At 34.4% G+C, this 26556-nt stretch overlaps 1 protein-coding gene across 1 annotated transcript; it reads right to left on the minus strand.

Annotated features, from left to right (window-relative positions):
- Positions 1-7496: 7496 nt before the first annotated feature.
- LOC141482613 (uncharacterized) lies at positions 7497-26227 on the minus strand. Its single transcript, XM_074176191.1, has 6 exons — positions 23962-26227; positions 17648-18018; positions 12308-12654; positions 10602-10677; positions 8800-9274; positions 7497-8238 (listed from the first exon to the last, which is right to left on the minus strand). Exons 1-6 carry the CDS (start codon positions 24162-24164, stop codon positions 7497-7499), a joined length of 2214 nt encoding a protein of 737 aa, XP_074032292.1. The 5' UTR covers positions 24165-26227.
- Positions 26228-26556: the final 329 nt, after the last annotated feature.

Raw genomic sequence — 26556 nt, forward strand, 5'->3', positions numbered from 1 at the left:
CACCGTGAATCAGCCTGTATAGACTCGCGCATAGTTGTACGGCACATTTTCATGCGAATATAGCTTGTTATCTGCTGTCAGTTGGATTTTTTTTTTCAGTAATAAAAACTCGCAACTGTAAAGATGTTTTGGGTTCTCCTTACGATGAGCTACAAAAATTGAATGAATGCGGATTACAGGCAATTCTATACAAATTATCAGAATTTCAACTTTACAGTTACAGCCAGCCTTTCTGCAGGAGCTGTTAGTTCTGTTATACTGAACGATTATACTAATCTCGGTCCCACTATTAACAGATTTGTCAAACGCAGAAGTAGTTTCATGAAAGTAATTTAAGTTTTAACTCAAATGGAATTGCTTAATCAACAAACATAAACCTTTATTATTCAGTTCCGATAATAATTAGTTAAAAAAAATTGAATGAAACGCCAAACTTCATAATTTTTTTCAAGTTTTGTCAACTGGAAGAACGGCGTTCGTTACCTTACATGAAGACCATTCAATATTCTTGTTATGAGATAGACAATCACATTTGTTATAGTCACGTAACCTAATTTTTCTGTATTGTGATAGTCTTGCTATATTCTACGAACCATACAAATTTCATGAACACCGAACCCTCTTTTACTTTTTAAGGAAACTTTCAATAGTTTCCAGACACGATTTATTTGATTTTGTATAGACTGCCATATTTAAATCCAATTTAAATGATAGATGACATATACATGTTTTGTGATTCCATCAGATAACCAATTTGCAATAGAATTTAATTAGTTTCCTTTTTTTTGCGGCATTTGTAGCTATTATTTTGTTCGCAAAAATCTTGCATAATTTTGATAAATATGACTGCAGCTTCCCCCTTAGAAATGACTGCAACAGGGCAAAAACGCAAAAGCATTATGTTAAACACAGCTTGAAATCGCTTTTTGAGTCAACAAAACGGTATATTATTATTTCAAATGTTATATCAAGTTCAAACAAATGAATTATACATCTGCTCAACACATAAGTTCGAACAAATTAATTGAACATTTGCTCAGCACATTTTGAAGAGCTTCATTATTTTTTTACAAAATGATTAGTTGGGGTATAGAAAAACAATAACTTTTTGCTATCGTTTTGGGTTTAATGAATTTTCATAACATGCCTTCAACAAACTTCATAACTGTTGTCATAATGAAACAATAATACATTTGCAATAAAATTATTCAAAGAAAAAGAATTCCCTATGTTGAATATATAACTTATTTAAAAAATCATCAGACATTTTACATACATAGGAACATAGGAAATTTGTATGATTTTTTTTGCCTTTTCTACACGTGTAAGAAGTTCCCCATTACAATTTTCATATTTTTCACATTGATTTCCTCTTCAAAAAATGAATTGCGTTCAATAGCTATCTATCAATTCTATTACATTTCGCGATAAAATAAATTTTACAGCTCAGCGTTGCGAGTTTGTAACCTGTGAGTTTGCGATTGAAATCGCGATGGCTTCCTTTTTTTGTTTTGCCTGTTTAATAATAATCATCATATAATATTTACATATTTTACATATTTTTAAAAAAGTGTAACTAATCGCTGTCTGTATATGGGCACCGTTTTCACTGTTGAATTCTGGAAGGTTTCACATAATATTATGTTTGATTAGTTTCAGTCGTTTTATAAATTGAAAAAAGTATGCCAATCCCTAGAATCATGTCAAATATTTTCTGCAAAAAAAAAATAGGAAAATACTATGCAGTTGCTGTGTGGTTGCTTTTTCAATTTCCTGGGGATCCAGATCTTCAATACTCCGCACTATTCGCCGTCGCAATTCTTCTTTGGTAGGCACTGGAGTACTGTATATCCTTTCTTTTAAAACACCCCATAAAAAAAGTCAAGTGGCGTGAGATCGGGTGATCTTGGTGGCCAATCCCACGGCCCTAAACGCCTAAACTATCGATCGTCGAAGAGTTCGTCAAGTTTCCTGGAAACTTCCTGGGTGGAATGAGCTGGTGCTCCGTCCAGTTGAAACCACGAATTCCTATATTCCTCTAAAGGCAAATTTTCAAGAAAATCGGTTACAGTCGTCTTTGATATGCCAAAACGTTAACAGTATTGTCTTCATTTGACAGGTTTTGGTAATGTTGAAGGCGCTTTTAACATAGAGCCATAGTTAAGGAAATTATTTTGTAATCTCACAAACTTCCTCTCGTTCATTGGTGTTAATTCAGGATACATTTGGTTGAATTTTCTACAAGTTCTGGCGATGATTTGATCACACTGTCCGTGTATAATAAATAATTTCATAAGAACTTCGTTTGAATAATCGATATTTGCATTCATTTTGGAAGATGATTCGAAACACCGTCGATAACTCTTTGTAAATTACTCTTTGATAATTCCACTGCTACCTAAATCCAAATTCTAAAAAAAAAAAATAATGTTTCTAGAAGAAGCGACTTTATTGAGAAAACTTGACGATTTAGGTATAGGGACGTGATATTTCATCTTGAAGCATTTTTCACCATCTTTCAATTTACCGAGTAATATACAGGGGGTTTCATTTGAAAAAATGAACTTTCGACTACTTTTATGCACAATGGATATAATAGTAATTTTAGCACGCCCTGTATGATATGGAGTCGATTTCTTGGTGTTATTTGAATATTTACAGTTTGTCCAAACTATCATCAAAATATCAAGTTTTCATGAATTGAGTGTACTGCACAATGTATTTTTTATCTCGAAAACAGATAGAGATAGGTATATGACATTATTAACAAAAAAGTATTAAAATACTAGAGCGATTCCAAAAATGTATTAATATACGTGATGTTCCATTTAAAAAAATTGAATTGCTAGGACTTTTTGATAGAAGTGGCAACGCCGCAATGTTGAAAATATATTAGATCGATAGAACAGGTAAAGAAATGTGGGAGGTTAAATTTTCAGAAAAATCATGCTTTGCGTTTTCCAGAAACGTCTAACCTACCATCATCCGTGAGTAACGCTGTATAAATCAAACCTCGCAACACACGCCGTACAAAACAAACATAATTTCTCCCCACCAGAGAACATAAAACTCATAAAACAAGTCAATAAGGGAAACCGCATGGACATTTGGGAAACTTAAACATCCATAAATTTAACAGTCATAAATCACTTATCGAGGAACAAGTACAAATCAAAACACAAGAAGACCTAACATTCAATATATTAAACAAATCAATACACACTCCTAGAAACAATAAACCTAGAGAAGATTCAACACAAAAAATAGTATCTGATTTAATTCAAATACAGGCAAATTTACCTGAAGTACCTGTATTGAGGCGTTCGGACCGTATAAAAGGACACACAACAGGATGACACGTTCAGATACAGTAGTGCCTAGAGGATGACAGCACGACCAGCTGTCGAAAGCTCTCGCAGATAATCAAATAGAAGTTATAGAGCTTCAAATCCTTTTTGTAATTTACATTCATAGTAAAATACTGAAAATAAAGGAAAAATCAGTTGCATCATCATATATATATATATATATATATATATATATATATATATATATATATATATATATATATATATATATATATATATATATATATATATATATATATATATATATTGATTGATGCAACTAAAATTTTCCTTTATTATGAGTATTTCAATAATAAATTCTACAAAAAGGATTTGAAGCTTTATATCTTCTATTAATTATCTGCCATATATATATATATATATATATATATATATATATATATATATATATATATATATATTTGGTCAGAACAAGAAATTCTGCCAAACTTAATGTTTCTTGTCAATCATGTCTGACTACCTGTTGAGTTCAATTTTCAAATTCATTGTTTCATATTATTCGTGCAATCATCTCACATTATTGCAAAATTCTGACTGAATATTACATGTTTTTAACCAATTTTAATCTTGACATACATATATGGAGGATCCTCTTTGTTACTTATGTGTTAACTTCATTTTAACCTCACTTTCGTAAGTATGAACACGTTGCCCATACCCGTTTGTTTATTCAATAATTATTGTAGAGTTCCCGATGAAGAGACAATAAACGCCTCGAAAGCTTGAACAGAAAAAAGAGTTTTACAATCTTTCTGCCTCTGACTGCTATACCCGATTCATTCCCTTCGTTATATATATATATATATATATATATATATATATATAAATAATATAATATATATATATAAATATATATATATATATATAAATAATATAATATATATATATAATATATATATATATATATATATATATTATATGATGTTGAGTGGTTTTTGTTAATAGTTATTGTAATTATTATTGTTTTTATATCTGCTTTTTATTTAATAAAATAATAATTTAGATTCGGCTAGACTCTTATATTGAGTTGAAATCCCTAACTCAATATAACCTAACCTAACCTAACCTAACCTAACCTAACCTAACCTAACCTAACTCAATATATAATATAACTCAATTTATAGAGATTTTTCTCAACACCTCAGGTGGATTCAGGATCTAATACAACTATTACTTACCCAAAATTATATGACTAGCAGGTGTTCCTGTAAATATATTTGGGAAAGACACGACTGAATATAAGAAAATACAGTTTAATAAATTGTAAAATTTGAATTCTAAATAAAAGTTATCTAAAGAGAACAGACACTAATTCTAAGAATGTTCTATGGCTACACCGAACTAATTTTTGTGAATAACGGAACGCACTAATAGTCTGTGAAATGTCAGTTATCAATATCTTAGTAAATCCCTGGTTTTCCTCCAATATGTTGTGTAGTGTAAATTTTGTAACCTCTGGATTCCTCTTCACTGGTGGTAATTAATTCGAGACCTTATCAGTGCTCGGCTGGCGCGTTCCAATATGCGTTTGGCTCTCTCCTGGGATTGGCGATTTCAGCAAAAACCTTTGGGTATGATGTTGTTGTATCTAGTTCTGCACTAAAAGCTGAGGTGAGTTCCTTCTTTGATAAGCTTGACTATAGTCTTTTCATATCCTAGGAATAAGTCGCTGGTTCCGAGTCCGTACCGGGTATTCAGCGTTTGTTTGAAGGTGGTTGACAATGTTTCGTCGTGTATTTCATCTGTTCGGACTTCCATTGTCTAATATGGTATAAATGGATTTGAAATCCCTGAAAGAATCTGTAAAAAATTAAAAAGATTGTGTTGAGCAAAAACTGAAATTACAATGAAATAGCATGCAAGTTACAACCAGAAAACCAATAGAATTGAAATATCAACACGAGCTGATGGGAAAATGTGCACATAGAATTCACATCAAGTTTCCTCTACAACTTCAGATTACAATCATTTAAGAATTTCATCCTAGCGTCCATTACTTGTGGTTTGTTCAGTGCCAGTAAGTGCAGTATATTTAACGGTGGTATTATGTTTTCCCGTCTTAATGTTTCCAGGAAATCTTTGGTTCGTTCTTGATGTTCAGAACAGTTGAAAAATATATGATTATTATCAGATATTACATTATATGTGGCACATTTGTTTGCCTCAACGATTCTTTTTTTGTGAAGATGAGCTGGATAGCATGCATGTCCAAATTTCAGTCTGGTTATTTCATCGACCCCTGGGTGTGAAAAGTAATAGCCTTAAACCCGTTCCCTTCTTTTTGAAAAATTGAGAAAAAAACTAACGTTTAGTTACTGGCTATTATGGACTATGCGTCCGACGGCGAAAAAAAAACACGAGCTGAAAAAGTTATTTAATAACAAGAAATAGAAATTGAAAAGTATAGAATTGAAAGATTCCAAACCAAGTTATGTCACGACGTTTCGATTGTTAATATTCACAATCATCTTTGGGTGATAACTTGACTAATTCCTATGAATAGTCAGATCTAATAAGGAATAAGTCAAGTTATCACCCGAAGACGATTGTTGATATTAACAATCGAAACATCGTGAGGTAACTTCGTTTGGAATCATTTAATTTTATATTTTTTAATTTTCATTTCTTGTTGATAATTTTTTAATTTTGTCAGCTCGTGTAGATAGTTCAATTCTTTTGATTTTTTCTTTGTTGCTTGCATGTTATTTCATTGTAATTTCAGTTTTTACTTAATAAAAATGATATTTTTTCAGCTAATATTTTTGATTGTTAACAGTTTACAATTTATATCATTTTAGACAATGGAAGTCCGAACTGATGAAGTACACCACGAAACATTGTCAGCCACCTTCAAATGAACAATTTATGTAATTTCATTCAGAAATAGAATACTTTCATATGCCACCATTTTACTGGATCCCCAGTATATTGGGTGATTATATACGAGTACAATATACTCGTGCATACACATTTTTTTCAATCTTTTTCCCATTTTTTTTTTGTACTTATATCATGAAAATATCATTTTATTCAACAAGTGAAACATTATATTAACAGGTTAGTAAAGAGAATAAAGTAATATACAAGAAACAATATATTCTTAATAGGGCAAAGATACCAAGTATCTTTCAGCAGAAGTACTGAATAAATTGAATGAGTTATTGAAAGAAATATTGAAAGAATGGAAGAATAAATAAGTATATGATGGAATTGGCCGATAATTGAAAATTCATAACTAATATATTCAACACTTTTTTGTGAGATTTTCACTAAAATGTTTTACAAAAACGCAACACGTCTTTCACCATACAATGGCTTCTTCGGGAGTATCTTCACATGTGTCTTTACACGTGTTGTGTTTTTGTAAAACTGTTTGGTGGAAATCTCACAATGAAGTGATTTATGAATACGTTAATAAATAGGTAACTACCCAAATGAATAATATTGACTAGCTGTGTAGTAATCCAAATCCTTAGAATCAACAGTAATACATCAATAAAGTTAATAATTTGGCAGTAACCGTAATAACATTTACTCAATAATGTATTCATCTTCACCAACAGTAGATGAACAATGTACTCATTCCATCCTTCTCTGTATCGATTACGCCACACGTTTCTCTCTTCCACTCACTGAAGTCTCTCTGTGAAATACATAGCAACGACGCGCGACCTTAAAGTGGGCTAGAACATATATTGTTCATCTACTACCAACTCTGAGTCAATTTTACAGATTTCAACGCTCTATTTTCAACAAACTAACATCAGATCAATTATTGATGCGGAAGTCAAGTATGAATATGAATACTTGATTATGACTGTGGTTACAACATGAATATATTGTTCTTGAATATACATTGGATTATTTCCTGTTAAAATATAAATTTTGGCAAAATGGCCTAGGTTTGTTGTCACGATGATCTTGGATTATCTTTTATTATAAGCTATAACTGAAGGTACACCTCACAAGATGAGATAATATGGACACGTATATAGAGAAACGAAGCAAATATAGTCGTTGCAAACTTTACGTTCACTTTGAGAAACACATTAGGTATAGTTGATTAATAGTGATACATTGATTTAGCCATAAAGAGAGATGGAAAACACTTCCCGCTTAGTAGGAGCATTAAGGGTTTTCCCTCCGCAGATATTTTTCCAACAAATCGGAAATATCCTTCGAGAGCACCTTCGTGTGCTTCAGGTCGAATAACTCCCGAAACATTTTCGATCTCGAATTGTCATCGGCATCAGAAGTCATTGCGAATCTGACGGCATTCACCCTGAGCTGATGCAGCCCTGTCTCTAGAGACCACTGATAGAGGCCGCTCACATTGTTTGGCTTCATAACGTAACGACTGATCCATTCACAGAGGCATGTGTACAACTTCGTCAACAGAAAGCGATCTGACAGTTGAAGAACGTCCAATAGGTCTTCGGCTCCGTGTTCTTCGAATCCGTGTTCTTCGAATTTTGGGTGCTCAAGCAAGTTTAGGACTCGTTTGAATGTTTCAGGGTCGACGTCGGGGAGTTTCACTTCATCCTCGACACTTTCTCTGAAGCGCCCACTGAACAGGGTGAGAAAATACTCTGAATTTTTCATCAAGAGTTCTTGGCTGGCACGAATCACTGAGCCGTCGTCCAGCCTGAAGGTGGCCAATCTCGATTCTCTTGTGTCATGTGTCATTGCTGACAACTTGTCACTTAGCATATCTGCCTTCTGTACCTTGAGTTTCGGAATACGAATTATCTTTCTGGCTAGAAAGCAAATCGATGAGATAGCTGCCTCTCTATATTCGTTATCTTGCTCTGTGAGTTCCAGAATGATGAGTCCTCCACATGTGACCATTAAATGAAAAAGGTCTTCCTCTCTGCAAAATTAGAGTTCTTGTTAATTATATCTATATGGAGATCAAGTAATCCAACAATTTGTGTTAATATTGAAAAATATACAACTATACATACAATACTATTATCAAGATGAAAGATTAAAGAATCATGAAGTGCTCAGTCTGATTCGAAATGTTCTTGAGAAATATATTTCTAACATAATTTCCATAGTTATTTCAAAATAATTCATGGAAGCTTTTAATATTTCATTTAGGCTTATGTGAGAAATATTTGTTCAGAGTTCGATGTCCGTCAATATTTTTTTCGCGAAAGGATCTCTTCCACAATTCTAATGTTATAATCAATGAAACTATCAGTTACAAACCGGCTTTACTAAATTCGATAGATATTTTTCATTCACGAATGTAGGAAGACTTGATCACTAGAAATCACTATCAAAATATGTCTTTTAACCCTAACTTCAAACAGCAAAGAAATATCTCACCCAAGCGCTCTTTGAATCTTTAGGCACATCTTATATTTTCGAAAATTTGAGTCATAAAACAATAATTATAACAGAAATGAATGGCAAAAATACTTACTTCACTATATATGGAATGACCAAAGCCGCCTGGTTTCTCATATTTTTGCCCCCCTTCGTCAAAGCGTGCTCGAATCTTCCATGGGCTGGCTCTGAATTTGTTACATAAGAAAAGCACTGTAGAAGTTCTTCAGCCCAATTTTCACGAGGGTAGGGCAGGAATTTGGCCGAGGTTGGTACTCCACATATCGATAGTTCATAAATGTGTCCAATGATATTGGCCTGGATCAAAGGGGCAAGGTAGGCAGGACAATTGAGAATTTCATTCAAAAGTTCGACGATGGTCATCTGGTAGTGATGCCCGTATGGGAAATACAGGATACTCTGCATCATGACGAGGACAAATTCTTTTGAGCCAAGCTGAGGATTGGCGGGATTAATTCTGTGGTAGGAGTAGATCAGGTCCGTTGTAGCCATGATGAGATTTTCCCTCAGACTTGCTACCCCATAATTAAAATCAATGTCGAGCGTCTCATCTAAAAAGGTGTATTGAAAGATATATTGTTCACATTTCTCGCTAACTTTCATTTCAATGACGATGCTTGAAGATTCTGTAGTAAATTAACCAAAAATATCTTTCTTCATTAATAATTATTATTCAAACACTCTGTGATTGAAATCTTATTTGAAAGAAATAAAGCTTCTTTAACAGTTGAATTCAACTGTGAAAGAAATTCGATGCGAAAGTCGATCAATGTCTCCCAAAAGAAGCCCTCAATAGATAGATAGAATATTAAATCGATCTTTGATAAAGAAGGGTATAGTTTGATAGATTTCACCAATCGAGAAACACGTTTTGAGTGGAAGGTAAAACTGGAAAATCTGACATTGAATAAAAAAAAAGCACTTTAACCTGACTCCAGATCTGCAACACCTCTATTGGCGTCATCAGGACATGAACCATTTGAAAATATTGACATAATAATGATACTAAACAAAAACCTGTTGAAAGTTATGTTCTGTTTTTTCTGTTTTTTCGCTAACCAGCTGTTTCACCCCTACGAACGGCAACCCTCAGAAGTCGAAACTTGTGCGAGCTAAGGATTAACGAGGTCTTACCTTTTAACGTATGATCCCTAACACGAGTTGGATGATAGCAAGTGAAAATCGATCGTTCAGACTGGGGCTTGAACCACCGACCAATAAGGCAGTCAATTCGAGTGAGTGAACAAAGCACCCACGTCAAACCGCCTGGCTACTGACCGACGGTATGTGCACGGTATATTCATGAAATAATATGTGAATGGAAAAAACAAACAATTTCGAATTGTTTTTGTTGTAATAGGGTGATGGCGGAATATCATGTAAGTTCTCACTTCTTTCAGTTTGAATAATGTAATGATTATTGAGCTATTCAATATTCCTAATCACGTATGAACACCGCACGGACGTTTTTATGGTTAACTATTGGAGCTTCTATGAATTTAACTTTTTCCGACAGGCATATTATTCGAAATCCTTTTTATTAGTTCTTGAATCGAAAGTTAATTTCCGTGTTGGCACTTCATCTTCTGGAAGTCAACTTGGTTGGTGGAACGCGCGTCTAAAAAAGAACTGCAGTTCTGGTGTTTGGGGACAGTGTTTGTCTCGGATTTATTCTACCCCAGACCTTCCAGTTATATCATTCTAAATGATTCCCTTAACTACAAAGTATATGGAATATTTTTGGAGTCCTCTGGTTATTCCATTTTTTTTGTAGATTGTAGATGAGTCGACTGAAGCATAATTATCATCTCTCACTTCTCACTACTTTTTTGAAATGGTCAAATAATTATTATAAAAATGTTACGTGAATTCATTTACCTGTGAGCCAACCAGGTTCGTCTCCTTCATCAGGACAGGTAGCCTCGTCATCCTGATTTGCCGCAGACTCATTGAACTAGAAAAATAATGAATGATAATGATGTTGCAAAAATGAGTACATAATACAATAGTATTGAAGAACGATGTACTGAAAAAAAAATGTGGTTTGGGTCACAGATCATATATTTGTTGATGTCGAATGTCACTTGAATTTGAACTTTATCATTGGTTGGTACTACACATTTACGAATCGATTACATGTCATATGTCAACTTCAAAATTTGATATCTTTATATGGTCTTCTTCAAGAAACAACAGTTGGTTTTCATTTTTGAAAAATTATATTTCATTTATGATATAAATTATTTGTGTTTGTCTTCAATTCCTTAATGTTATTTTTGGTCTCTCCACCTATATATGTTCTGTTCACATTCTAATCAACCTGCCAACAAAAGTCCCTGTAAGTTGTGTTTTTGACTGATCTCTTTATATAGATCTAATCTGTTCTCTTGTCCATATTGTAGCATCCCTGATGATCGGAAGTTCGGACAAAATGTGAATAACCAAGAAAAGTAAAAAATAACTGCATAATTGCGTAAACGCTAGCGAGACATAAATGGAACCACCTATCGGTGTGACACCCATGTCAACTTGCCAAGTTTTTTATGTCAGTGTTGGTGGTTTGACCAATAAACCGATAACTGCGGTAGCAGAAATTTGGGAAGCTAACCTGAAATGCCATCAGAAAACGAATCCACATGTTTCTAGAAATCATATGAAATCGAGAAAGTTCAATGCTGTCTAGCTGCTGGAAAATAATTTCATGAAAATCAAAAGATAAATAGATAAGTACTATTTTGATCATATCCATATTGATTTTAATTTACGAGCCACCAGTAGACAGCTGTTGATTGGTTACACCATCAAAACTGACATAAAAACTTGGCAAGTTGACTTGGGTGTCACACCAATAGGTGGTTCCATTTATGTCTCGCTTACGTTCACGCAGTACTTTTAGTAAGTACTTTTCTTGGTAATTAACATTTTGTCTTCAATCGATGATTGAATTGATTTTCGTTGCTGGTGAAACAATTGAAAATATTCCCTTTCCTTAGTTACAAACCATTGTTTTGAATATGTTCAAATTTTGAATTTCAAGATTTCTCATCATATACAATTTTGATAAAAACATCTATTATAAACTTACAAGTTTTGTATATCTTCACCTATTTCTGAATAACTTCATTTTCTGAAAGCATTACTCAATAATCGTACCTAAGGAAAATTTCTTCCCCTCTATTTTCCAAACATTTCCTTAATTTAAATTAATCCTAAAGACTTCATTTCATCTCTTCACATTTCTCACAACAGATACATTTTTATACCTGATTGGTACTAATTTCCAAGTTCTATCTGTTGTAGTTTTTTCAAGTTGATTAATTTAATTTCAGAATTTTGAAATTGACATCTCTGTTGTATAACACGTGGTTTCCGATCTCAGAAATGCCTTGTGACTATATACGGGTCGATCAAAAGTTTCCCTGAGTTTTACTAAGTTGTTCAATGTTCGTTCTTATTTATTATAGTGGGTCAGGTTTTCTTTTCCAAAGGAGGAGAGTTGAAACCCATAAATGCCAGGAGTGAATTATGTGAATGACGAATATTCAGGTGATAATTTACCGTTATATTCAGAAGTGAAAACTTACCGTTATTGTGTCGCGGCCTTGACGATTGAGTAGGTAAAACACATCTATAAGTTTTAACTTTAGATCATTCGGTATTCCCAGAGCAAGACGCAGACTATTCGTCAGTGATGGAATAACATCACAGTCTAATTGATCTTTCATTAACTCATCATCATAATCGCAACCGTCGAAAGTTCTGATAATAAAGAGAAGGCACTTCATTTCCCTCTTGGAAGTATAGTTAAACGTTTCTATGACTTTGAGCAACACCTTGATGCACTGCCTGCGTTGTTCCAAATCATGTTTCAAAATGTGGGAAAAAATGGTACAGAGACTCTCGATGTAAATTTCACATTCACATGTTAATTCTGTAACAAAAAAAACATTAGAGGAACACCAATATGTCAAGTCAGGGTTCTGCAAAATATTAATTTCAGAAAACCATTATCGATAGGTACATTTAATAAAAGTGGAACTCATCGTTATTTGTACTCAGAAGAGTTCAAATGAAAATTATAATTGGGGGTCGTTATTTACGCAACTTAAGAAATGTTGCCTGTGCGTTTGCGTGCACTAACAGAGTGTTACATTTGAATTATGAAAGTGGGTACCAACTTCCGGAATAACCAGAATTTTTTAAAAAAACACCATTATATCCATTCGATGAAGCATATCGAAAAACTTCTTTTCGGTGAGTAATTTAATTGAGAACAAATTTTTTTTGTGATATTGGAATGATAATAATTGTATAAGTTTTGTGGAAGGTATGTTTAGGGACGAAGACGAGTAAGGAGTGCACGTGCGTGTGCTCGTGCTCGGCGTCCAGGCTTACTTCCCCAGAAGACCTGGAAACTGTCGACGACTACAAAAAAGTTGAACAACTGCGATGGGAGGACCAGGTGAATACGAGTACAACTATAATTGTGGTAAACCCCCTCGAGACGAGGTGCATAAGGTTGTCATAGTCGAACCTGAAGACCCGGAGATGACATAGAGCATACAAAAGCTGTTCAGAGAGAAGTTCCCGGAACCGTCCAAACTCGAGGGAGAAATTGAGACCATAGAGCAATTGACCAGAATCAGAGGAGCAGGGAGCATTTCGAACAGAAAGGTCACCAGAATTATTTATGACGGAACGGCACCAGATCTCTGGGAGAAACTGAAAAAGCTGAAAAAGGCAATAAAGGAAGATAGGAGGGCGAGCCTGCATCACATCAAGACAATACCAGTCAAGGAGTTCAGGAAGATGGTTGAGGAAACTTTCCATAGGGAGACCACTACTCTGGAGATATACACTACGGTCCAGAACAAGATGGGAAACAAAGACAATAAGTACGGGGTCATAGTGAGCTAAGGTGGAAAATCATATATGGACATTCTAGGTTCAGTTAAAAATGCCGTAGGGAACTCTGAGACGGCAAAGGCCATCAGAGGAATTAGGAAGACAAGAGAAGGAAACCTCCTCCTCACGACGAAAAAGATCCGGAAGCGCTTTCAGAGTTAAAGAAGGCCCTAGATAGTAAGGGATCACTCAGGAGTTTGGGAGGGAGCGGGGCTTCTGTCACCTTTCACCTTAGAGACATGGAGGCAGACGCCACTAAGGTAGAGGTCCAAGAGGCACTTAGAACGGATACTGAACAGTGGACCAGTGAATGCAAATTAAGCGAGATAAGATCGTTCAGGAATGATACGACGGCCATAACGATGACCTTGCCTAGAGATTTGGCTAAGCCAATGTATAAGAAGGAAGAATTGAGGGTAGGCCTCGTCAAATGTAGCGTCGAAAGGAGAGTGGTAGTCCATAAATGCACAAGATGCTGGAGCCATAATCATAAAAAGAACAGTTGTAAAGGGCCCGACATAACAGGAAACTGCTACAAGTGTGGGAAGGCGGACCACAAGGCCCAAAATTGTAGAGAGGAGGAATACTGCCCGTTGTGCGAAGCGACGGCACATTCAGCAGGAAATGCGAGTTGCCCCCGTTTCAGAGAAGAGCTCAAAGAGGCAGGAGGATCCTCAGAGAAATGAGAAGGGCTAGTGTTACTAGAGAGGAAGATTTTTTCCCAATAATGACTTACAAAAAGAACAGTAGACAGCAGAATGAAGATGTGGAGAAGTCTCCCAACATGGAGGAAGAAGTTTTCTCTTTGAAGACTGACAGGAGTAGATCCAGGGAAAGTACATCCTTCTTCGAAGACCCTGATCGATCAGAAGTAGAAACATTGAACGAAACCCATTATGTGCTTATAGGTTTAATTAAAGATCAGGCAACTAGATCAATGCAGGAAGGGACGGCTCAGGAGACTCCCAACATCCAGTAATGCCACTAAAAATAGTACAAATTGACGTGGACAGAAGGGGGGCAGCACAAAAAGTGCTGGCAAAAATCATAGAGGAAGAAGGAGTAGACATTGCCATGGGCAGGGAGCCTAACGTCCGGATATTATCTGACAATCCACGGTGGATACTAGACTCTGCAAATAGCTTTGCGCTATTCTGCGCGAACCCAGGCTGCGGCGTGGTAACTCTTTCAAGGAAGAACTACACCTTATTTTGGATCACGTGGTGGGCTCAAAGACCGAAGCGATAGTCGCGGGAGACTTCAATGCCAAATCGCCTTCCTGAACTTCACCATTAACAGATGCCAGCGGCACATATATGTACGAAGCGCTGCATGGTAGTCCTAAACGAGGGGAGTACCCCGACTTTCACTAGGGGTGTAACGACATCATACATAGACGTAATGTTTGCCACGCAGGAGGCTAGCAGATTGGTGCATTCGTGGAGGGTATCCACAGGGGAAAGCCTTAGTCTACATAGGCATATATTCTATGATATCAACATAGATAATGAGACACCGAAGAGAGAATGGGTGGAAAGGCCTCGCCTGCAGGCAGATGCATTCAGGGACGCTCTTCGGATATCCGCTAGGGGGGTAAAAGACACAAAGAGGCTCGTCAAGGTAATTAGAGAGGCACAGGATCTGAGCACGGTGGCAAAACAGGTTGGTCCCAACAGGCTGCAGCCAGTATGGTGGAACGAAGAGACTGGGCAGCTAAGAACAATTTGCAATAGGTACAGGAAGTCCCTCAGAAGAGCTAGAGGTAGAAACATAGATCAAACCACGATCGAAGGATTAGAGGCAAGATATAAAAGCTGCAGGAAGGAATTAAAATCTGCAATTTGGAGGGCACAAAGGAGCAAATGGGAGGAGCTATGCAGTGAGTTGGAAGAAGACCCCTCGGGGAGAGGATATCAAATGGTCACAGGGTCTATGAGACATCTTAGGACCCCGTATGACCTACATCATACAATGTAGGTCAATGTAGGAACCTGACGATAGCCAGGTTCCATCATTCCCCAGATCAAATGAGAATCCACCACTGTTCAGCACCGAAAAACTCCAAGCGACGGTGGGGAGACTAAAAAACAAAAAGGCACCAGGCCCGGACGGCATCCTTTCGGTAGCCATAAAGTTAGCGGTAGACACATGCCCGGACATCTTCCTAAATATCCTAAATGCGCTGCTGGTGGAGGGGGCCTTCCCCTAGGAATAGAAGAAGGCTGAGGTCATTCTTATACCCAAAGGCGGAGGTAATGAGACAAACATCAAGGTTAGACCGATCAGTCTGATAGATATCCCGGTCAAACTGTATGAACAGTTACTGAAGGCAAGGTTGAAAGCGGAGCTAAGAGATAAAAATTGAATTTCGGACAGCCAATTCGGTTTTTGGCCAAAAAAAAAAGCACAATCTAGGCAGTCCAGTTCGTCCTGGACAGAGCATGTGAAAGAGGGGCAGCGTGGGGTGCGATCATCCTCATAGATGTGAAGAATACCTTCAACTCCGCGAAATGGGGAAAAATTTCCCATAAACTACAGGAAATTGAAGTCAGCAACTATCTAATCTATATTATGTCCGAGTATCTCTCAGGAAGAACATTGGTGTGTGGAAGGCATCAGCAAGATATGACACAGGGTGTCCCACAGGGTTTCATATTGGGGCAACACTGTGGAACGTAGTCTACGATGGAGTGCTGAGTCGTAGAGAGCGTAGTCTAGGATGGAATGCTGCAGCATTTGCTAACGACCTGGCATTGGTTGTGAGGGCAAAGAAGCCAAGCCTCCTTATGAATAGGGCGAACACCGCGCTCACACTAATAGGGGAATGCATAAGTCTAATAGCCTTGAAATCGCGCTCCAGAAAACTGAGGCCGTCATAATAAAAGGCCCCAGAAAGAAAGACAACATCTTTTTTGATTTACAGGGAGTAAGGATAATACCAAAAAAGTTCGTAAGTCTGGCTGGATGACAAGAAGATTTTTAACGAGCATATCCGCAAGACCTGTGAGAAGGCGGATAGGCAAGTAACCGCCCCGTCTAGGATATTGCCCAACATGAGGGGACCCACTACAGGCAAAAGAAGGATGCTGTACGGCGTGGTACAATCTGTGATGCTATATGCGGCACCGGTCTGGAAAAGAGTAATGGAGGTGGACAAATGCAAGAGAATGGTAAATGTCACACAGAGAAAAATGATCGTCAAAGCGATTGTCGCGTATAGAACAGTGTCAGCGAAGGCGGCCTGCGTGATAGCTCCTGGTCAGGGAAGGGTCTCGCTTGAATGAGATACCGGATGTCCAAAAAGAACTCAAAGACACCGAGAGGCGGAGAACGGTACAGGAGTGGCAGAATAGGTGTGACACAAATACACTAAATGCCTAATGGACAAGAAGGGTAATACCGGATGTCCAGTCTTGGCTGGCCTGCAGACATAGACAGGTAAACTACTTTATTACACAGTTTCTTACAGGGCATGATTCCTTCAGGCAATTGGTCGGTCGGTAGCCAAGCGGTTCGGCGTGAGTGCTTTGTTCACTCACTCGAATTGACTGCCGTGTTGGTCGGTGGTTCAAGCCCTAGTCTGAACGATCGATTTTCACTTGCTATCGTCCAATCCGTGTTAGGAATCACACGTTAAAAGGTAAAACCTCGTTAATCCTCAGTTCGCACAAGTTTCATCTCAGAGAAAGAAGTCTATTCGAACAGGAGACTGGGAGAGTAGCGTTCATCGATACCATGGTAAGGGAAATGTTGAACTCTAGAGAGGGTTGGAAAACGGTTGGCACGTTCATCGAGAGAGTAATGGAACAAAAAGAGGTAGAAGCGAGAGAACATCAGAGGTAAAGAGAATGATTCAGATAAAACAAGATATGTAATCAGCTGAGATGTACAAGAAACGTAGCTGCCCAACTCTGAGTATGTTCTTCCGGATAGTTCCAGGGATGGGATAGTTCTCAGAACTAAATTGGATTCAGCAACGTTCTGAGATTTTACTTCAAGAAACACGTTCATTTACTTACCTCTCAAGTCTGAATTCAACAATGTATTGTTGAGAATATCAAATATCTCCGGAATCGGCAGTTGACACTCAGTTTTAGAGTTAAAAAAGTATTGAACGATGTTCACTGTATGTATTGGCGACAGAAGCAAAATTTTTATCAGAAACGTTGAGCAGTTTTCTCCTTCGACGTTTTTCATATTGGAAAAAATATCGTAACTGTTGTTGAAGCCTGAAAAATATTGCAACGCTTCGATGATTTCCTTCAAAAAATCTTCCTTGGCGCCGGTCTTTTCCCACTCCGCGGTGACCTTCATGAATATGGAGCACAGGACATTCATCGCCTTGAAGGGTCCGAAGAGCTCAGAAACCGTATGGTAGTCCACAAGATTTCTGAAAGTAATAAAATTACCCTTCAAAATTTATAAATGAAAGCATTCAATAACAGAATTCATAGTGAACACAGGAAGAATGAAAAGATACAATTCATCAGGAGGAATTAGATTTTGGGAAATCAAAAGAAAATCTAAAAGAATAAAAGCTATTTGCTTCATAAATATATAAGCATATAAGTGTATGCATATACGAATTGAAATTAGTCAAATGATAAGACGATGATATAATTTGGAGATTTCAAGATGGAGATTTCAAAAACTATTCTACCAATATTTCAAATTTCTTCAATTTCTCAAATTTCTTCCTTTCTCAATGGAAAATTGGATAGCTTCGAGAGGTGTAACACCTCTCGAAGCGAAGCAGTAACTCGTCTTGATAATGCCATCTGAGATGATGGCGAAACGTCGACTATCGAATAGTACACAACGGATGAACACCCGGAAAAACAACACATCATATATATATATATATATATATATATATTGAATTATGCAACTAATTTGTCATTTCACAAAAAAAAAATTGGACCTCATTAGGTATGAAAACCCGTTCACCGCATATATTTCAGTTCAATGGTTGGACGCTTGAGGTCGCTGTTCCTCCCGTATATTTTCATTCGTGTATTCCAAAGGTGCCTTCGATTTAATTGCTGAGTGCAAAGTGAGACCCTGAGATGTCGGCAACATAGCGCTGTTCTCTCTTTATCGGTGACTTTGTTAGTATGTGAGTTCACGAATTCAGAAATACTTACGTAAGTATGAATTAGTCTGGGCTTTAAGTTCAGATTCGTGTTAAATGGACATACTTTTTGTAAAATTAAGTGGTTAGGCTCATTCGATCCGGAATATTGTCTAAATCATTGTGAAAAAAAGTAAATTAGTTCATAAAAAATTCTAAAAGTTATAAACAATTACAAACCCTAGAAAGCAGTGTGCGGTTTTGTTGGTTATAGTTCGTGAACTATAAATACTTTTGAATTTTGAAAAAGAGGTCTTTGAAGAGAAGGAAATTTACTAAAAAAGAGTTTCGACTCCCGAAACGGTTACTCCATTATTTATAATTTTGATTTAACGCTGAAAATAGCCGTCCGCGCGCCACTTTTAGGTTGCGCGCATGGCCTCTAAGCGAGTACGTAACTTGAAATTTTTTTTTGAGGTACTTAAAGTAAATAGAAAAATTTTAAAAATTCATGATATGATCTAAACACCATAGAGAACTGATTCCCGTTGGAATTTTTCATTAAAGTTAATTTTTCAATAATCTAGACAATTGTTAATTAACAAAATTTTCTAAAACTTTCTTTATCGTTCAAAGTGAAATAAATATTTGAATAATTAGCGTAAAATTTTTTCCTTCTTAAATACAAAAAAAGATTGCATGATGAAAGTTTTGAAAATTTCAATACTTCGTTTATAATAATTTTGTTAAGTAAACAAAAGAAGAAAAAACACAATAATGTTGTAAAAAAAATGTTATCTTCATCCATCATTATTTTATCGTTTTTATATCAATGAAAGACATTTATAAACTGGAACAAATAATTTTTATCTCTATTTGTTTAAAATTTTTTTATAAACAAATAGACTACTTCAATATTTTTAAAAATTTTTACAACTTTATAGAGAACTGTCAATTATTATTATATAAAATAAAAATCTCAATAATAATATTCAATTTTTTCTATTATTTATTCAATTTTGAAAATACATTTGCTTTCAACTATTAGAGATACGACAATGAACATTCAGATAATTTTTATAGATAATTGAATTGTCTTTCAAATGTCATCTTGCATCTTTATTGTTAATTTGTTGTTTTAGGCATTTGTTTATGAAAATCAACGATTTCCTCAAGTTTTTCAACTTTTCAGGCTTACAGTTCAGTAAATAATACCAATTCGGATATTGAACTTCAGAGCAATTTTATTGAAGTATAAATTATCTTACAGTTGCAGTTGGTTATTTGTTCATTTTTTCACAAGCTATCGATGAATTTCGCTAAATTTTGGGAATTATTATATTCCCACCTAATTGCTTACTTCTATTTCACTGAATTCTAGTTTGTAATTGAAAAAATGCTTTAGACATGCAACAATTTCATTAAAAAATATAAGGACACGAGGTAAGAATAATATTGTTGAGTAGATATGATATTTATATAACTGAAAGCAGTTTATTTCTATCAAATATAAAATTTTAATCGTAATATTACAATTAGCGGCGATAATATTCGTTATTATTATATCAAAAATAATAAAGCAGTCAATTAATTTTATTAATTTCGTCTTTTCCTTTGTTTTTTGGGTGGGAAATTTTTAAAGTATGTACTTGTATATGTATATCAAGGTTTGAAAGTGAACGTGCTATTTTTTTCCTTTGTTACTCGAAATTTTCGATTCTTTGCTCTTCTTTCTCTTCTGCTTCATCTTCTTCTTCTCGATCTCTAGATTCTTCCATTTCTTCTTCTTCTGCTGTCTCATCTGGCTCCGTGTTTTCTTCAGATTCGGAGTCTGAATCTGCTCTGAAGATTCCGTTATTAGTTTTTTGATGAGCTGACTTCTTTCTATTTTGTTGATCAGTGACCATGCCGTATTCGAAATCCTCATCTCCATCATCAGAGTCATTATTTTCATCTTCATCTCGATAACAAAATTGGTCTGAAGTTCAATATCCGAATTCGCATTATTTACTGAACTGTGAGCCTGAAAATTTGTAAAAACCCGAGGAAATTTTTATAAACAAATGCCTAAAACAACAAATTAACAATTACTTAAAAATATATGCAAGATGACATTTGAAAGATAAATTAATTATCTACAAAAATGATCTGAATGTTTATTGTCGTATCTCTAATAGTTTAAAAGTGATATAAGCATTGAAGTCGAAAAATGGATCAGCTGGTGCAACTTTTGCAGCAAGTGTATTTTCAAAATTGAATAAATAATGGGAAAAAAATTTCTTCGATATTTTTATGCTCTTGGTTGTTGCAAATTTGTTAATAACAAATTATTGAGTGAATAAACAATGAAATTGTTAATGGAATTTTTTTTGTTATTTTGTAGAGAACTGTTAATTATGATTTTAGAAAAGAAAAAATGTCTTAACTAATACAGTAGACATATAAAAAAACGATTAAAAACAATTAATATTATTATTAAGAATTTTTTTTTCAAATCATAACTGACAGTTTTCTATAAAGTTAAATTTTTTTTCAATATTGAAATAGTCCATTTCTTTATAAAAGATTTATAAACAAATTATTTGTTTCAGTACATAAATGTCGTTTATCGACATAAGAACGATTAAATAATGATAAATAAGGGAAAAAAAAATTCACAACATTATTGTGTTTTTTTGTTTATTTAAAAAAATTATTATAAACAAATTATCAAAATTTTCAGAAGTTTTATCGTGCAATCTTCTTTTGTATGTATCTAAAAAGGGCTCTACGAGGCGAAATAATTTCACGGTAATTATTTAAATATTTATTTTACTTTGAACGATAAAGGAAATTTTAGAAAATTTTGTTAATTAACAATTGTCTAAATTATTGAAAAATTCACTTCAATGAAAAATTCCACCAGGAATCAGATCTCTATGTGTTTAGATTATATCATAAATGAATGAATGAATGAAGTACCTCAAAAAAAGTATTTTCAAGTTACGTACTCGCTTAGAGGTCATGTGCGCAACCTAAAAATGGCGCGCGGACAGCTATTTTCAGCGTTAAATTGAAATTATAAATAATGGAGATACCGTTTCGGGAGTCGGAATTTTTTTTCAGTAAATTTCTTCCTATTCAATGATGTTTTTTCAAAATTTAAAAATATTTATAGTTTATGAACTATAAACAACAAAACGGAACGCTGCTTTTTAGGGTCTTCAATTGTTTATAACTTTTAGAATTTTTTATGAACTAATTCACTTTTTTCTTCACAATGATCTTGACAATACTTCGGATCGAATGAGCCTAACCACTTAATTTTACTAAAAGTATGTCCATTCAATACGAATCTAAACTCAAAGCCCAGACTGAATGATTGATTACAGTTGATACCAATGATTGTGAAATTAAAGGTCTTGTATTTGAATGTGAAATTACTGATTCAACTCATTCTATTCCATTTGTTGTTTTTGTTTTGGCATCAGTGACGTTCGTTCGTGCTATATATAACAATAAACATGAATTTGCAATTTTTCACAAACCATCGTACACAGACATTATCATACATAATTCCTCCACACACCCTTACCAACATAAAGTTGCTGCTTCACAGATTATTGAATATTTCACTGTCTGATAGGGAGTTCCAGAAAGAGCTGAATTTGATCAAACAAATCGCGGTTAATAACGATTACAAAGTAGATATTATAAACGCCATTCTTACCAAAAAACTTCAAAAGCAAGCCATGGACTTGGTCTTCCCATATTCAAGATGCGATAACGTCAGTTATAGAACATTGGCATATTTGGGTAAACCAACCAGGAATATCGCCCGTTTTTTGAAGAAAAAAGGCGTACACGTGGCTCGAAGAACGAATAATAATCTAAGTAAATTTATTAAAAACAATAAAGACAAAACTTCGTTGTTGGATAGATCAGGAGTATATAAGCTGACTTGTGGCTCTTGTCCAAAACTGTATATTGGCCAAACTGGAAGAACATTTTCCCAAAGAATTAAAGACCATAGAAGCAGTTTTATAAATAGAAAGACCAATCCACATTTGCAAACCACCTATTAGCAGAAGGACATGAGTTCAATCATGAATACGAGGTGTTACATTTAGAAGAGAAGAGTTTGTAACTCAATCTTCTAGAATGTTTAGAAATCAATAGATTCAGGAATTCGGGTAATTTACTGAATGATCAATTATAATTAAATAACTCTCCGTTACTGAATATTTTTTCAAATGTGGAAAATGGAACATAAGCTCAGGTAATTAAATTCATCACAAACTTTGGTAAAAAATCAGGTACTCAAAATTCAGGTACTTGACATTCAGGTACCTCAAATTGTAGAATAAGGTATATATAGCATTCAATGTGTAGAATTAGTTATTAAGATACGCCCGAGGAAGCCATTGTATGGCGAAACACGTGTTGCGTTTTTTGTAAAACTATCTAGCGACAATCACACAATAAAGTGTTTTTAGAATACGTTTGCCCCACTTTTGGAGTGTTGTCTCCACTATATATATATATATATATATATATATATATATATATATATATATATATATATATATATATATATATATATATATATATATATATATAAAATCTAGAAAGGTTAATGCAGTCAAGCTACTGGAAAATAATTCATGAAAATTAAAAAATAAATAGAGGAGTACTTTTTGATCATTCCCATATTGATTTCAATGTAAAAGCCACCGGTAGACAGCTGTTTCAGCCTATTGGGCATAGTCAGTACCGGGCAGGCGGTCCTCGATTGAAGACAAAATGAGAAGAACCAAAAAAGTACTTGATAAAAATAGCTGCGTAAACGCAAGCGAAAATAGGTGGTTCCACTTATGTTTCGATAAAATACTGAAAATGAAGGAAAATTAGTTGCATCATTCAAATATGGAATTATTTTCCAGCAGATTGACTGCATTAACCTTTCTAGATTATATATATATATATATATATATATATATATATATATATATATATATACAAAGAAGATTTTATCTTTACACTTGGCTGCACCGCGCTGATGAGGCCAATAGCCAGTAACACGGTTTTGAGAACTATCAAGTAGGAATCTCACATTGAAGTGTGTTTTTGGATACGTTTTTATTTCTGTTCCTCCGCAAGAAAGACAAAGCCAATCAGACCAGAAAACTCTAAAAAATATTTCCAAAACAATCAAAGCCTCTTTAAAAGAAATAAAAAATCAATTTCATAGCTCAAAATTTAGTATCATCCTCTGCTACTTACCTAATAAGCAGTAACGTCGGGTCAGGAGCAGTTTTAGAACAATTTTCACTCGCAGCCTTTTCCAAAAACACCAAAGACCGTTTCACAAATTCTGGATATCTAGTGGTGATTATGTAAGCATACTCACTATTTCTTTTACACATATTTCCAAGAATATAGAATATTCTCTCGTTGATTGTAGTATCATCAGGATATCGTCTCATCAATCTATTTAATGATGTCAGAATGTTGAAATACACCTAAAACGTAAAAAATCAAATAAACCATTGAGTATGCTCAAGAAACATCTCATTTTTCTATAACGCAATTCGTTTAAAAATACAATTCTTTTCAGAAACTAACCTAATCGAATATTTTGGTAAAGTGAAATATAAACAAATTCAAGTAGCTTATGAGTTAAATAATGTATAGCAAATATTATCGAATGGAATGGCAGATACTTGATGAGTATTACTATAAAAATGTTCCAATATAACAATTTACAAAACCGCCCGCCACATGATTCACTGTTTCCTCAGGCAGAACTGATAAATTATTTTTTTGTTTGAAAAATGAAATGGATCTTCTATACAAGTTATTTCTTTTAGAATATACTAAAGGAGAAGTGAAGCAAATGATAACTTGAACAAAATTCAAGCATTTCTACAATAGAAACTGTTGAAACTATTCATCCATAAAACACAATATCAACACTGCTGAATGTTCTTCGATACAGAAAAACACCGTTTTCAATGCTATGTGGCAAACTGTTATATTTATTTATTCATGAAGCAAATGAGGTTCAGAGTCGACTTTTTCACAGTAATTATCAGAACATCAAAAGTTGCATATAAATGACTAATTCTTAAAAGCGTCTGCAAATATCAGCTTCTTACTTTAGACAGTCTCGCTTATCATTTTCTGACAACAAGATTGTAAGTGATAAACAGAATTTCATTCTTCCATTTTAGTGTTTCCCATTTTCTGGAAAACGATGATATTCATTTTATCCAAAACATGTTTATCATAATCATAACTAGTAACCTTAATGTTCTATAAACGTCTGCAATGAAGTATCAAATCAGATTTCGTTCCAAAAAAATTCATACTCTGAAAGTATTGAATGAAGGATGAAGAAAATAGCTTTTGTCTGATTTCTACTATGATTGTTTATTTGTTACGACCGGTATTGGTTTATTAGACCGTTTTTAGGTAAAAAAATTATTTTTCACAAACACCTTCTTCTTGAACATACAATGAAATAGTATTTATACGTGCTTTTGGTACCTGAAATAACAAAATGACACTTGAATTATCGATACTACCAAAAAAATAATTATTTAGAAGATTATACTTGTGGATTGGTACTACTACCAATGGATCCCAACCTACAATCCAAATTGAACTTCTATACATATCAATACAGAAATCTTTAACTCGTCGTTAACGAAAAACAACTTCTAAAATTATATTATGCTCAAATTGATTCCAGACTAAGATTCGGGGTGCGCTTCTGGGGCCTATCCACCTCATCATCAGATGTTTTCATTGCGCAGAAGCGCATTGTTCGTACTATACTTGGAGCTTATAAACGCTCATCCGGTAGATCACTTCAAAAATCTAAAAATCCCTACTCTTCCATCACTGTTATGTTTTGAATGCTGCATTTACGTAAAAAAATCGTAGTAACTTCACACCGAACAACTCCAGATACGAATACAAAACACGCCAACAATATCAGTTATATATTCCTTTCAGTTGTACAAAATTTCATTATAATTCTACTAGAGCAGTACCTTCCCGGATTGACATTTCATTGCCCGATGGAATAAAAAAGTATCAAACACTCTTCATAAACAAATTGAAGAACTTCCTAATAACAAAGTGTTTCTATTCTGTGAAGGAATATTTACAAACTTAACATGTTATCTGCTGATTCCTTTCTTTAAATATTACTGGAGTTTTTTCCCAACACCAAACCGTTATTTTCAACACCTTGACACGTGTTTCGATCACTAAGTGATCATCTTCAACAAGAAGATCAAACTAATCATACATACATAGCTACATAGGTTACAGGTATCTACCTGTTCTAGGTACTTGCGTCTTGAGTGCCTTAAATTTATTTTACAATTTGCCTTATTTACTCGTTTTGAATTGATTTTACAATGTCTTTATGTAATAGGCAAATAAATCTAATAATTGAAGTATCCAAGCTCTATAAAATTAATTTCACATATTGCCTTATTTACTAGTCTTAAATTAATTTTACAATGTGTCCTTATGTAATAGTTAGGTGAATCTAATAAATAAAATATTATTTTAACAAGCTATATAGTAAACTATTAGGTATAATGATGGTAAACCATCGTTATTTATAAAATTATTATGTTTATAATAATAACTCTAATAAATAAAATATTATTTTAACAAGCTATACATAGTATACTATTAGGTATTGGTCCACCATCATTATTCATAATATTATTATGGTTATAATGATGACATGGTAATTAACTGGTCTTACATAAACTACTATTTTAGTTTAAAACTGAGATACGGCTAATTGGCTAAGGAATTGCGAACAAAAATTTGAGATACGTCTCTTTGCGCTAA

Source organism: Leptinotarsa decemlineata, unplaced genomic scaffold (assembly GCF_025532065.1).
Source record: "Leptinotarsa decemlineata unplaced genomic scaffold, Ldec_3_MD MMD2_P_RNA_scaffold_14, whole genome shotgun sequence".
Taxonomy (NCBI): domain Eukaryota; kingdom Metazoa; phylum Arthropoda; class Insecta; order Coleoptera; family Chrysomelidae; genus Leptinotarsa; species Leptinotarsa decemlineata.